At 28.9% G+C, this 13,681-nt stretch overlaps 1 protein-coding gene across 1 annotated transcript in view; it reads left to right on the forward strand.

The window, feature by feature from the left end:
• LOC129953351 (cell adhesion molecule Dscam2-like) overlaps positions 1-13,681 on the forward strand; it is a 92,224-nt gene that overhangs the window by 34,298 nt on the left and 44,245 nt on the right. The window contains 3 exon segments of the mRNA XM_056066478.1: positions 3,016-3,177; positions 4,732-4,881; positions 8,691-8,808. Coding sequence (XP_055922453.1) covers positions 3,016-3,177; positions 4,732-4,881; positions 8,691-8,808 — 430 coding nt within the window.

Here is a 13,681-nt window from a genome sequence, read left to right on the forward strand (position 1 = left end):
TGCTCATATATCAAAAGAGTCTGTTTAAAAATAATTCCTATATTTAAATATTTAAAAATGTACCTGCAAGAAAAGTTTGTTTTAAAAACTTAAACTCCATTTAATTTCTCCAAAAAATTATTTGAAAATCGTTAGAGCTTTTCTTTTTTAAATTAATTCTCTTTAGGTACAGTTTTTCAATTTCATTTTTTTGTTTACATATTTATTTTTCCTTAGTTTAGCTTTCTTTAAAAAAAATTAAGAAATTTAAATATTTTAAATGGTTTTATTGATAGAATAGTGGTTGTCAATGTCAATTTACTTGAGTCAGAAAGTTTAATTCTTTTTTAATTTTAATGGCTTAATGGTTATTTATAAAATTCTAAATATCAGTAATGAAAAGATACAAAATAAAAAAACAGCTATTATAGACCCCTAAACAGTTTTGCTTACAATATAATTTTAAAGATAATTTGTGGTAACATTCTGGAAAATGTTTTCTAGGTTGTACCCAAAATAATAATACATACTTTTTTCGTCCAGTCTAATAAAATATTTAATAAAATGACATCTCTTATCAAATATTTTTTACATTGTAACCCCCTACCAACAGCCTCTCACCCAACGGATAAGTGGCAGACAATTCATTTAATGTTTATTTATATTTAGACTATACAATTATACCAAATAGTTTCTTAATGAAATGACGTCCCTTTATTGTTGCTGGCTCTCTGTCTATAACCAAGAAACAACGGAAATATTTTTTAACAATTGGATTAATTTATAAACTGAACAAAAAAAAGGTCAAAAAGCCCAATTGAAATATGTAAAAACTAATTTAAATTTCTTCATACATTGTTCGTTTATTTTTAATTTTCTCAGAATATATTGAAATGGTATAAGGTGCCCCAAAAAACTAGAACATAGGTTGGGTTAGGGAACGAAAAAAAATATATGGGAAGGGGTCTTTTCCAGTTAAGCTACTTCAGATATACTTAAAAGAAACTTCAAATTATATGTTATTTATTTAAATACAATTAAAGTTACACCGATAGAGGCATACTGTAGCATTTTCATAGGCTAAAATCCCATTATATAAATTCCCTTTTAAATAAAGTTGTTTCAGTGAAGAGTTTTTCCAATTAATTTCTTAACCCGAAATTTTGGTTCGACGGAGTCATTCGGAAATGCGGTCGTTTTTTTCTGTATTTTTTTGTAACTTATCTTTTATTTCAACTTTTGTTGTCCGCCTGCTGTTGATATTATTTTAATGGGACATACGCTACATTTTGAATCGTGTTGGTGTGTCTGTAATCTCTTTTTAATCATATGCATATCAACTGTAGTACGACTATGTTTCATTATAAAACCTAAAAATTATTTTGGCAAGTCTTTAAAAAAAGACTAAAGTTAGACTCTCAATCTGGTTTTCAACGTTGCTTAACACAAAATCGATTTTTGATTCTTTGTAATACTTGTAATATTCTTTATAATTAATTGTAAAACTAAATTAAAATAAACTATTGTTTTTATAAGCTGACTCACACTCGACTAAATTGTTTGATTATATGGAAACATAAGCTGTAAAATTTGTTCCTTATTTTGTAAAAAGTAAGTGTCAAAAAATATAGCGCCCGAAGATTTACACATAGTAAGACTATAATCTCCGAACGAACCACTTTCCTTTCGTTCTTAGTTCATTCAATTTGCAAAATGGTAACCATAAAAAGGAATAAAATATATATGTAAGCGACAAACGACTTTTCGGGTTGACCATTTCTTTTATTTCAAGAACAGTTTCTCTTTAAAGTACAAAATAGATTTTCATTGAACCCATGAATTTAATTGATTAAATCTTAAGGTATCTCAAGTTTCTCTGTAAGAATACGTCTATTTATTGATTTGTTCTCACCTGGCAAACCAAGTCGAAATGTTGGCCCTACTTTGATCCTTCAAAGGATCTTTTCTCCTCATATGCTCCTACATAGAGAAAAAAAACTTCATATTATTACTTTTAAATTAATCACTAATGTGAATAAAAATTGTTTTGTTTAATGAATAAAAAAAGGATAAAATTAAAATATAAATTATTTTATTTTAAAAAGATTTCTAGTACATAAAATAAAAGAGAGTGAGCGAGAAAGGGAAAAGCAAGTAGGAGAGAGAAAGAAAAATAAATAAGAAAGAAAGTGAAAGAGAGTACAATAAAGTTTCAGAGAAAGAGAAAGAGAGAGAGAGAGTAAATGAACAAAGAAAAAAGCTACGGTCAAGATCAAAAAGGTTCATTTGAGGCTTTTCTCTGTCGCCGTCATTTGATCCTAAACATCGTATTTTGTCCGATAACTGCCTCTATTAGGTTCAAATGAGGTAAACATTTTAACAGTTAGTGATCCTCATTTCAATTTTTTTGAACCTCAGAGAACCTGAATTTTGGGGATGAAAATAGGGCCAAAATTTCGACTCGGGACTTTTCTTCTTTTTTTTGCTTGAGCTATTCAAACTATTCACAACAATTTACAATTGAAGTTAGTAGATAGCCAATAGCACCACCCTTTTATTGGTAGATTGTTTTTTGATAATCACTTAACAGTGGCAAATAGTCGATAAGTCTTTTAACTGGTTGAAACGAAAACAAAAGAAAAATGTAATTAAATGGATGGAGCTCAAATAATCTAAAAAAGCAAATATTGCAATCATTTTTTCTTTCAATCAATTAACTGCAAACAATTAATTGCATTCATTTACATCTTTAAAGAGTGAGATAAACTGTTACAAGCATTTGGTTAAAATTAAATGTTTGCAAAATTTGAAATCTCAGATTGTATTCTTATATTTTACATTAATTCATATTATTGAAATTTCTTTTAAGAATATCTTGAGTTAGTGAGCTTTGAAACAAAATTATTGTTCAAGTATGAGAAAAAATAACTAAATTTATGTTCCACTTCTTGACTTAAATTTGTATTTTGCCGGAGTTGAGAAAACCTTAATGAGTTAATCCTTTGAATTTATTTTACTTTCTGTATTTTGTTTTAGTGGTCAACCAACGATATGAACCTGAAGTACAAAACCCAGGCGGATTCATTGGGAGCAACGTGCTGATCAAATGCAATATACCTTCATTTGTTAAGGAATATGTGACAGTGACATCATGGCTACAAGAGCCCAACTTTAATATATACCCCTCACTGGAGGGAGGTAAGTTTTTTCAACATAAAATATATACATAACATATAGGGGCACATACTCGTATGACTATGATAGATACTAAGTAACTACTTAGGAATTCAACAAATAGTGAGGTTAAATTTATACGAGTGTATGTAATTTTTGGAATTGTTTCACCACAATGTTTTTAAAGACACTTAATCCACATTAAAAAATTAAAAAATTGTTTTATGGTTGATTGGATAACACAACTAGTTTTCAAAAAAAGCTACAGTTAATTGCATCGTTACAATTTCGATTGTCCTTGTTTTATGCCTGGGCTCACGGGGTCAAGTTAGCATTACATACCCCTTTTTAAAATAATATCAAAGTAGAACATTTTTGGAATTACATATTTTCTTTCCGCAGCTTATGATTCAACAATAATAATTTTCAACTAATTGCATACTCAGTTTTCCCAAAAGTGTATTGTGCTAACTTGATCTCAACCTACTACCATCTTTTTTACATCGTTTAGCTACAAATTTTGTTTCCATAACTAATTTCCAATAGAAAACGCTTAAATTACCCTCATACTTAGTCTTTTAAATTTAGAAAAATGTAGTGCTAACTTGCAGGTCGTATCTCCTATACCTTGTAATGTGGAATACACAACAAACAATTTATATGATTTCATTCCAATAAATATTTTAAGAAAGGGAGCGTATCAGAATCCCGCTTTTTTAAAATCCCGTTTTTAAAAAATCCCAAAAAATAGTTTTATAATCCCGTCTTCTATAATCCCGATTTTTTGAAATTCGGCTTATTCAGAATCCCGATCAATTGCAATTCCGCTTTTTAAAATCGCGTCAAATCCTGACAATCCCGTTTTTTTTTTCTACAAAATTTGTGCATCAAACTAAATAACAACAGGAGTCAAAGGTTTTTATGTTAAATTACTTGACTAAAATATTATAATATCGTAATTTGTTTTGTTTTTACTGTATATAAACATTAATTTATGTTTACAATATTATCTTTTGCACAAAAAATATGCATCCTACAGCAAATCTACCTCATGATAACGGGTTTACTGCTATCAATGACTTTTTTTTTTAATTGGTTTGAGTTTGTTTTAAAAGAATACTACTTTACTTCATATTTTTTATTTTTTAAAGGTTGTATTTGTTAAAGGTTAAAATAAATTGAATCTGGAAAAATATCTCATTTTTTGATTTGTTTTATTTTGTTTCTAATTTCAATTTTGTAATAAAAACTAGTTGTTTAATTTTAAAAAAATCGAGCGAATTTTTGATATTAAACAACAAGTTTTGATTGCAAAACAGGGATAATAAAAAACGGGATTACAAAAAGCGGAATCATAAAAAATCGGGATTATAAAAAGCGGGATTATAAAAAACGGAATTTTGAAATCGGGATTTTAAAAAACGCGAATATTAAAACCCGGATATCGAACCCAACCCTTTAAAAAACATGTTTAAAATGTTCTTACATTTAAAATATTTTTTGTGTTGCACCTGTACTTTTTGTCTTATATCCAACAAAATGCCTATTAAAGTTTTGTATGTATTTTATTTTTCTGAGATGGAAAAAGTCATATGCTGCCTACTGGAGAGCTCATGGTATTGAATGTTACACGATTAGATGCACTTAGAATATATCGTTGCAGAACTCATCACCAATTAACGCAGGAAGCTGTAGTTAGCAGTAATGCTGGGAAAATACAATTGACAGGTATATGTAATCAAATTTTTGGTGTGTAAGCATAAACAATTTAAATCAAAATCATATCTCCATAAAACAAGCTTATTCTTGATAAGTAGTCAAATGCGACAATGAAATCATAAAGCATGAATTGATTTTAATTGTATATGTTTTTTGAAGAAACTTGTGATAGAAACTCCCGGGCTTTCTCGCACCAATAAAATGTGTTAAACTTTTTAAAAGATCCAACATACAGTTTGTTTTTTTTTGACAAAAGTAATACTAGTATGAATTTTTAGAAATTAATTTTCGACTCAAATATCTTGAAAACGAATAAAGGTATTGACTTTAAGCTTACTTCAAATACATTTAAAATTTATTGTTATGGTTTTATAAATACAAAAAAGCAAAAAAAATAAAAATGCATTTTGTTTACAAACATACAAATTAACAAAGAGAACTCTGTATTGACTTATTGTTTCATCTTATACGAAACATTTTTTTAATTTTCGGCAAATTATTATTAATACAAAATGTAATCTAACCAAAAATAACGCACTAAATTGGTTTAACGTTCCGAATAACAACTCAAACATCATTTATTATTTTATACGTTGAAGTTCTTCAAATGGCAATTTATCTTACAGCAATAGGCACTTTACTTATCGCAGCAATGTCTTATGAAAATGTTGACATTTCAAGGTACCTATAGAACCTAAATCAAATGTTTTTAGAGGGATGTCTGTGAGTGCGTGTGTACGTACGTTCGCAAGTGGGTTCGGGGAACATTTCATGGTCGGGGATTCTCAAGGACCATCAGAGATATCTAAGAATATTTTCATTTCACAGATAATAACATCATAAAATACAGAAATGATATTACAAAAATAATTTGGGGATGGGCTTTAATAAAACTATTAAAAATAAAATGCACGACTTTTTCGTACGAATTTGATCATATATATCAAAATAGTTCCTGTATTTTAAGATTTAAAGATGTACCTGCGAAAAAAGTTTGTTTACGAAAAGTTTAACTCCATTTGATTTCTCAATAAAAACCTTAATTTTTCAAAACTTGCATCTAAAATGTATTTGTGTTTTTTGCTACATTAATTTTTGTATATAAAATTTTTAAATTTTGGTTAAGAAATATTTTTGGCATGTAGTTATTTGGAGCTTATCTATATTCGTGTTACATTTCAATTTCGTAAACAAATGATCATCCATTTTTTAGATATCGAATTTCGAAAAAGAGCATTTTTTTTGTTTAAATCAGACATTTTTAGTCATTAAATATTGCAGAGACAGTATAAGAGCTGATGCAGAGAAAAAAGTATTGAAATGGGTTCGTTAGTTGTTGAGAAAACTTAAAAACAAAATAAAGGTTTTATAGGAGGTGCACTTCTGGAGCAATGCAAAATTATATTTTTGTATTGAAAAGAAGCCAAAAAAGAAAAAAACTAAATTAGCGAAAATTAAAAAAAATGTATCATGTTGTTTTAGAGAAAATTCGAATTTTTGATTTTGACCAACAAATTTGTGCTGTTATTTTTAATCTAAGAAAATCAAAAAAGGCTTAACGCGAACCTATTCAAAACCTTAATTTCCAAATTTGAAGTCAATCGACCCAATGCTTTGGGCTGTAGGGGTCAATACAGGCAGACGCCGGACTGAATCGGGTAATCCACTTTTTTTGACTTCTCTACTCATCGGAATGTCATGTTTGATTAAATGTAAAGTTCGAAAATTTTTTACGAATATTGAAAGTAGAAATAAAAAATGTTTTGACCCGAAATATCTCATAAAACTACTTACATTTTTAATTAAATAAATCTCCTATCAGATTCTTTTAAATTGAAACAAGTCAAAACAAATATTTTTCACCTCGAATATTTTACGAATGAATAATGATATATCCTTCATAATATGTTTCTGCATAGAAGAATAATGTTTTTGATATGTGGTACAATATTTAGTAAAACCAAATTGATACTTTTCTTGTGAGAAACAAAATGAATAATACAAGTTAGGTTTTTCACTCGAATACCTTGTTTCATTCTATGTAAAATATTGTAGTAATATTGTAGGCATGAGGTATTTTGTTTTAGAAAATTCCACTCACATTTTTTTTTTATAAAAATCCAACTACATAAAATTGGTTTAAACTGATTTTTGAGTCAAAAATCTTTTTAAAAGAGAAAGATATTGATTTCAAAATTACTTCATCTTGAACAAAATTATATTGTTGATATTTTCTACGGCTTTAATGAAAATTCTATAGACATTTAGTGTGTTTTCTGACCATAATATCCATAGTAGAAGTACGATCCAACAGTGGATAGAAATTTTATGATCAAGTCTCGAATATACATAAATGTTTGGTAAAATTCATATTCCTCGTTTAACTCGAAGGCATGGTCGTAATAATTTTGTATTTAGATTTTTTTTTATTTTTCAGTTTGCTGAACTTTTAAGATTTCATGGTATTTTGCAACCAAACTAACATGAAACAAAAAAGTCATCTACCGCATTTTTATAATAAAAATACTGTATTTTGTATCTTGTTAGTGTCATATAAAGCTATTTAATCTTTTATTAGCCAACACTTTTTTGAAGTAGCAACATAAAGTTTGTTATAGTTTTAAGCACAAGTATAAAAAAGAACACGCTTTCGAAGCAGTGAAATATAGTTGTTACATCTTATATTTTCCGATTATTTTTCTACTTAGTCGCATGGTCATTTCTTATTCCATTTGGTCCCTTTTTTTAAGAAATTGAAAAAAAAAAATAACTCGACTCTATTCCTTTTATATTCTCAAAAATAAAATGCTTACCTAAAATGATTTGTATCTAATGTAAACGGTACATAAATGTATTTAATTGAACGCACCCCATAACAAATGCACGATTATTGAATGCACACACTGAATGCATTAATTTCACAATTTAATGACAGACGCCTTAATATCTCAAAATCATATCAAGATTATAATCTTACGGGTAAAATGGATGTGTCAGAATTTTGGCAATAGGTCAGTAAGGTATCGTAAAAACGCTTTAAATGAATATTGTTTTCGAAATATAATTAAGTTCGTTTACAACTTGATCATACTCCCTCACAGCTCAGCTGCTGCTGAGAAAATTGTTTTTAATCAACTTTGACTTTGAACATTGCGAGAGCTTTGACTTTGACCAACAATTTTTCAACGCATTCTATCTGAACGACGAATACTTTAAAATTGTACACTTGAGCGGTTTCATACCACTGCGGGTTTGTACAGATTGGCAGTTCTGCTAATATACCACATCAGACAAAGAACCGAGGACCGGCGACGGCGGCTTATTTAATGTTGAGACGTTTCTAATCGATTTTAGATAGTAAAAAGTGCTTCTTAAATATGCCGTTCGGATTTGTTGTAAGAACTATAGGCCTTCCCAATGACAATATCCCACATTGAAATGGTTCTTTACAGCTCGTAGGGCCACCATAAATATTATAAATATTTGTATCTCTAAATAAAAAAATTAATTTAAAAATCATATTATTCTATTTTTGATTCCTTGTTTCAGTCCTTAACTGCCCGGGAAAGTCCACAATATTGAATTTCCAATATTAAGACCTTTAAAGTGGCTAACATTTTGTTATGGGTGTGTGCCATAGGTACACCTATACTCCAGTTTTAGGTTTTTCTCTTGTATGCTTTAGTAAATTAGACTGTAATCCGAACTTTTAACTTTTGTTTACATTTCCTCTCATGGTAGACTACAATATAAAAAAACTTTAACACTTACATAGAACATTAGCACCTTTTGTAACAATCACAACTTCTTTTTTTTAGAAATGCGCGAACTTGTCCCTCCAATTATAAACGAAAAATTTGTGAGTCTAAAACCTAGACTGGGAGAACCTGTAGTAATTCCGTGTGTTGCCTATGCGAATCCAACGCCAGTGTACCGGTAAGTGCTAAAAAATAGTATTGTAGACCAAATTCTATTTACTTTTTTTAAATTAAAAAAAAAACTATAGACACGTTTGTATTATTGATACATACTTAAACTATCAAATTAAAAATTAATTAAATTATTAATATTAAAAAGATTTGTTTTGCATTGTATACTTAACGCAAATTCACTACAAGAAAATAATTATAGGATTTTTTTTTTCAAATTTGCATGATAAAACAATAATTGCTCTCTCTAAGTAAATATTAACATTTGTAAAATAATATCAACGAGAAGTTAAATGAACTTTTCTTTTCTATATCGACAAACAAACGTTATCGTAAAGACATTCCAAGACCTGAGGGGCTCTTTTGGCTTACGTTATAGTTAAATTAAGACTTCGAGGACATTAAAGATGCGTATGCTTTCTCTTATGGAACGACACACAAAAGAGTAGGGAAAAAATTATAAATTAATTAAACAAATCTAACAAAACCTTAGTCGAGAAGTCTCTTCACTACAGTAATTATAAAAAGTTTGATGAAGATGTGTATAATTAATAAAAACATTTCGGTCATAATGTCATGGAAAGAGATTCCTATTTTATCTGTATTAAACAATTGGGCAATTTTTTAAAGTACGATTTTTTTACTGAATTCAAAACCAATGTACATAGCTCCTATTAAACCCTGTGGCTTTGGCACCGGTAAATGGTAATACAGTTAAATATGTGCTTGATATGAAAACAAATATTATTATACTTTTTAAACTTCGTATATATAGCTTCAATAGCAAGCTTACAGTAACTTAATCGCTGAAAATTGATAACGGAATCTTGTTAAGGGGTTAATAACATGCAAGGTGTATCTATGGCACCCCAATTTCCTAAAGTACGAGCTATTAAAAAAATTGCTCAAAATGAAACAAACAATTTAAGAAACTACATCAAGGATTACAACAAATAGCTATTTCTCTATATCCTTAATCCTAAATTACAATTAAAGTATTTATGTTAATATTTTTTAGATATGCACAAACTAAAAAGAAGTAAATTTAAGTTAAAAACAACTTTTAAATTAATTAGATATTAAAATTAAAACTAATTCTTAAGCATTAAATAGTTCGAATGGTTTAATGTCTTCTAGCTTACAAGAAAACTCAAAGTTAAAAAACTAGTATTCTGTTATTTTTTTGGAAGTTTATGTAATGCTTTTAACATTCATACATACAGTTCACCAGAAAAATAGCGTATAAGCAGTGAGGTGTTTATGGGGGTCATGAGGCAGGGCCACTAGGTCTCGTTATGACATATCTATCGAAAGCAATTCCAAAATTAAATCCTCTAAATGGAAGAAGCTTCGGGTCAAGTGCACACCTTAAGACTACTTTAATTTTTGCACTCTTGAATAGTTTTTTGAATCCTTTAAATCCCTTGCACTGATTTATTAAATGAAAGTCGAAATGTAACATAGAAAAATTGCAGAATTTAATAAACTAAGGAAATAATTAGAACCTTCAGAGTAAAGGATTTCCAAATTCCTCATAGTCTCAAAAATCTTAACTTGAAATAAAACCATAATTTTTAAAACGTTGCTTAGAACCAAACTTATAAATTAGAGTGGTATAGAAGAATATTTCTGAGCATCAATATACTTACTACACGAAAGTGAAAGATTGAATATAATTAATATTTGAACAATCTCTTTGGAACACTGCTAGAATGTTTAATTTTGAGAAAAATCAAATTGACAGTTTTTTTTTTTTTACAAATAATTTAAAACTTACAAACACATTACTAAAACTTGATTGATTTTTGACTCAAGTATCTTTTCAAAAATTAAATATACTGGTCAGTTTGTTTATAAGAATTAAAATGTACAAAAAAACTACACAAAATTGGTAAACATTGATATTCGATTCTCGTTAATGAATGAAAGTATTGGCTTCAAAATAATTTCTTTATGTACTATAATTTCTTAAAAAAATATAAAATATATTTATTAACAGAAGAAATAAAAACTTTCAAGAAATGCTACTAGTACTAGTTTTCGACTAAAAATCTCGTTTACAAACATTTAATTTCTTAGAAAAACTCAATTGACAATTTTTAACAAAACACAAAAAGCTATAAAATCAAGAAAAAAATTGTAAGATCAAACAATTTATGTCGCATAAGATATTGTTATAAATATTTTGTTAAACCAGATGTTAAATTATCATTGTGGGTCGCATCCAGCCTCTTTTAATTAATTTAATATTATCCGTGGCGTTATTGTTAGTGCGTAAATCTGGCACACCAGAAGTCTTGGGCTCAATTCCTGCCTGTACTGCCAAGAATTGACAAATCCTCTTAAAGTAATTCTTGCCATGAAAAGTGCTTTCTCAAATTAGCGGTTCGGATTCGGCATATACACTGTAGGTCTCCTCCATCCCTGACATTACTCGCACTCAAGAATTATTGAGAGTTGTAAAAGTTAAGTGTTCGGTAGTTTATTCGATGCTCATTTTTATACTTAGTTTTATTGAATTGTTTTAACATCGATTTGTAATTTTCTATAATCTTGTTTGTGGTTATGAGTTTAATTTATCCGTTTTGGGTATTTGATCATTTGCTTAAATCATGTGTATCCGGTAATAAGCAATCCATTTTCATGCGGATACTATCCAATTTATAGATATTTTGTTTAGATTTGGTATAAGTAACTCTAATCCTTTTTTTTTTTATTTTTCAAATACATTATATGTTGTGGGAAAATGTATATTAAAATTTATGATAAAAATTTAAAAAAACGTGTTCTGCGAATTTGCGTTCTATTTTTAATGTTCTTTGTTGGGATTTGCATCGGAATATAAGTTGAGGCGATATCTACAGAAAGTTTGGAACACATGATTGATTTTGCCTAGCTTTACTTGGAAACAAATATTTTTTGAGGAAGTTAAGGTACAAGTACGCTAGTAGTTTATATTCTTATATTTTCCAAAATTAGTTTCCCCTGACTCGCATTTCGGAAGATATTAATGAGTTAATTATTTGTAAATTAGAGCCTGTTCATGGGAAAATATTCATGAAATTAGTGTTTTACAAACAAAATTATTTATATAACTAATTTTTAAACTTAAAAGGTGTTGTTTTTTATATTTTGTAAACCATTTTCTTAACCCATTTATTATTGCCTAGCAAAAAATTATAATTAAACCTATAAGAAAAAACAATACAAAAACACAAAGATAGCCTAATTAATTTGCCAATCATGTTTTTTTTCTTGGGATTAGGCGATGTTGTGCATTAAACAGACTGGAAAAGAGCCAAAGCGTTTTCGTTAAAAATGGAGGTTTCAAAGTTAGCTAACGAAAATGCAGTGTAACCTTACCTAACCTGCCCGTGATGACTCAAAACAAACCTACCGTATATGAATAGTACAAATAAACATAATATGCAGTGTATAAAAGTATGCACATATGTATATATGTATATATACCACACTTATAGTAATAGTTGGAATCGAAATAAGAGTTAAAATCAGAGCCAACGAACGAGGTCTACTTCTCAATCTCGTCATTTTTGGTTTGTTTCAACAAATACCCATTTGGTCTTTAGCGAAATGAAAAAAAACATTAACATTAACACATCATTTAAATTCCAAAGGAGACCGGGAGAGGTTATTTTGTGTTGAAGTAGCAGAATCATACCATTCTCGTGTGTGCAATATGTTCTAAAGGATTACCCGATGCCAAGAGCCCAGAGAACTTTAAGAAATCTCTGTGCTGTTTTCTTTTATGTTTTGTAGGAGGCTTGACTCCTTGTGAATTATTCATTGTTTAAAACTCTGGTTCTATGTTTTGCCTCAATATAGTAGATAGAAGAGAATAAAAATTGTGTATGTTGTTCTCTGGTGCTTTGTATCTTTCTGAATTGGTGAAATGTAGGAGTAAAAGAAATGACGTCTTCTTTTTCCTAAGCCAAAGCATTTCAGCATTCAGCTGACAACGACGACATGATGGCGAGGGCAATTCAACAGAACTCCATACACATTCAAATGCACATAGAAATAGTTAAATATAGCTATAGAAAAATCCAGTCTTTTCCATGTCATAACTTTATTTCCCTACCTGCTGATGTGCAAGATTTTTGCCTGCTTTTTTAATTAGATATATCATATGAGAGAATGTTAACTTTCCTTGCGAAGCATATATTTATAAAGCATTGGGATGAATTTACGAGTATTTATATGTACGTCGTGGTATGTATGCATTTGCGAGTATGTAATATGTGATTCCTAGCATGTGATTGAATTAAAAATTTTATAAAAATCATCGTTTAGGAAAGTGTTTGTAATATGAGCTGATGTACTTATAGGTAACCTCAGACCTTGAGAACTGAAACAATGCTAACTTTTTCAAGTCTCAAAGAGTATGTGAGTATAAAGGAATGAAGAGCGTACATCATTTTTAAGAATGCTTTGTGAGTTCACAGAAACAAAATGTTTTTTAAATCGAAAAATCTTCATACTAATTACTTAAAACGTTTATTAATAATTATTAGAATAGAACGCCCTTCGGAAATTTGCTTGCAAAGTTTGAATTTAACAAGGCCAGTTCTTTTTATATTATAATATTTGCTAGTTAAGCTTTTCTGGAGAGAGCACTTGCTTTCCTTTGTTTTATTTGATAGCTCATAAAAGAATTCTACTGAATTTTCACGATTATATATGCTAATTACACTTCACGTGTACTGCCTCTGGTGAGAAATTAATAAATCTTCCAAGACTATTTCTTGTGTTAATTATCATAAAAATTGTCTTAAATTAGCCTGTCGGATTATGAACAAAATAATAAGAATAGTCGAGAGTTCGCTCTAGGTGCTGATTCTCTGCGAGTTGCGGAGCCA

This window comes from Eupeodes corollae, chromosome X, assembly GCF_945859685.1.
Source record: "Eupeodes corollae chromosome X, idEupCoro1.1, whole genome shotgun sequence".
NCBI classification, from domain to species: domain Eukaryota; kingdom Metazoa; phylum Arthropoda; class Insecta; order Diptera; family Syrphidae; genus Eupeodes; species Eupeodes corollae.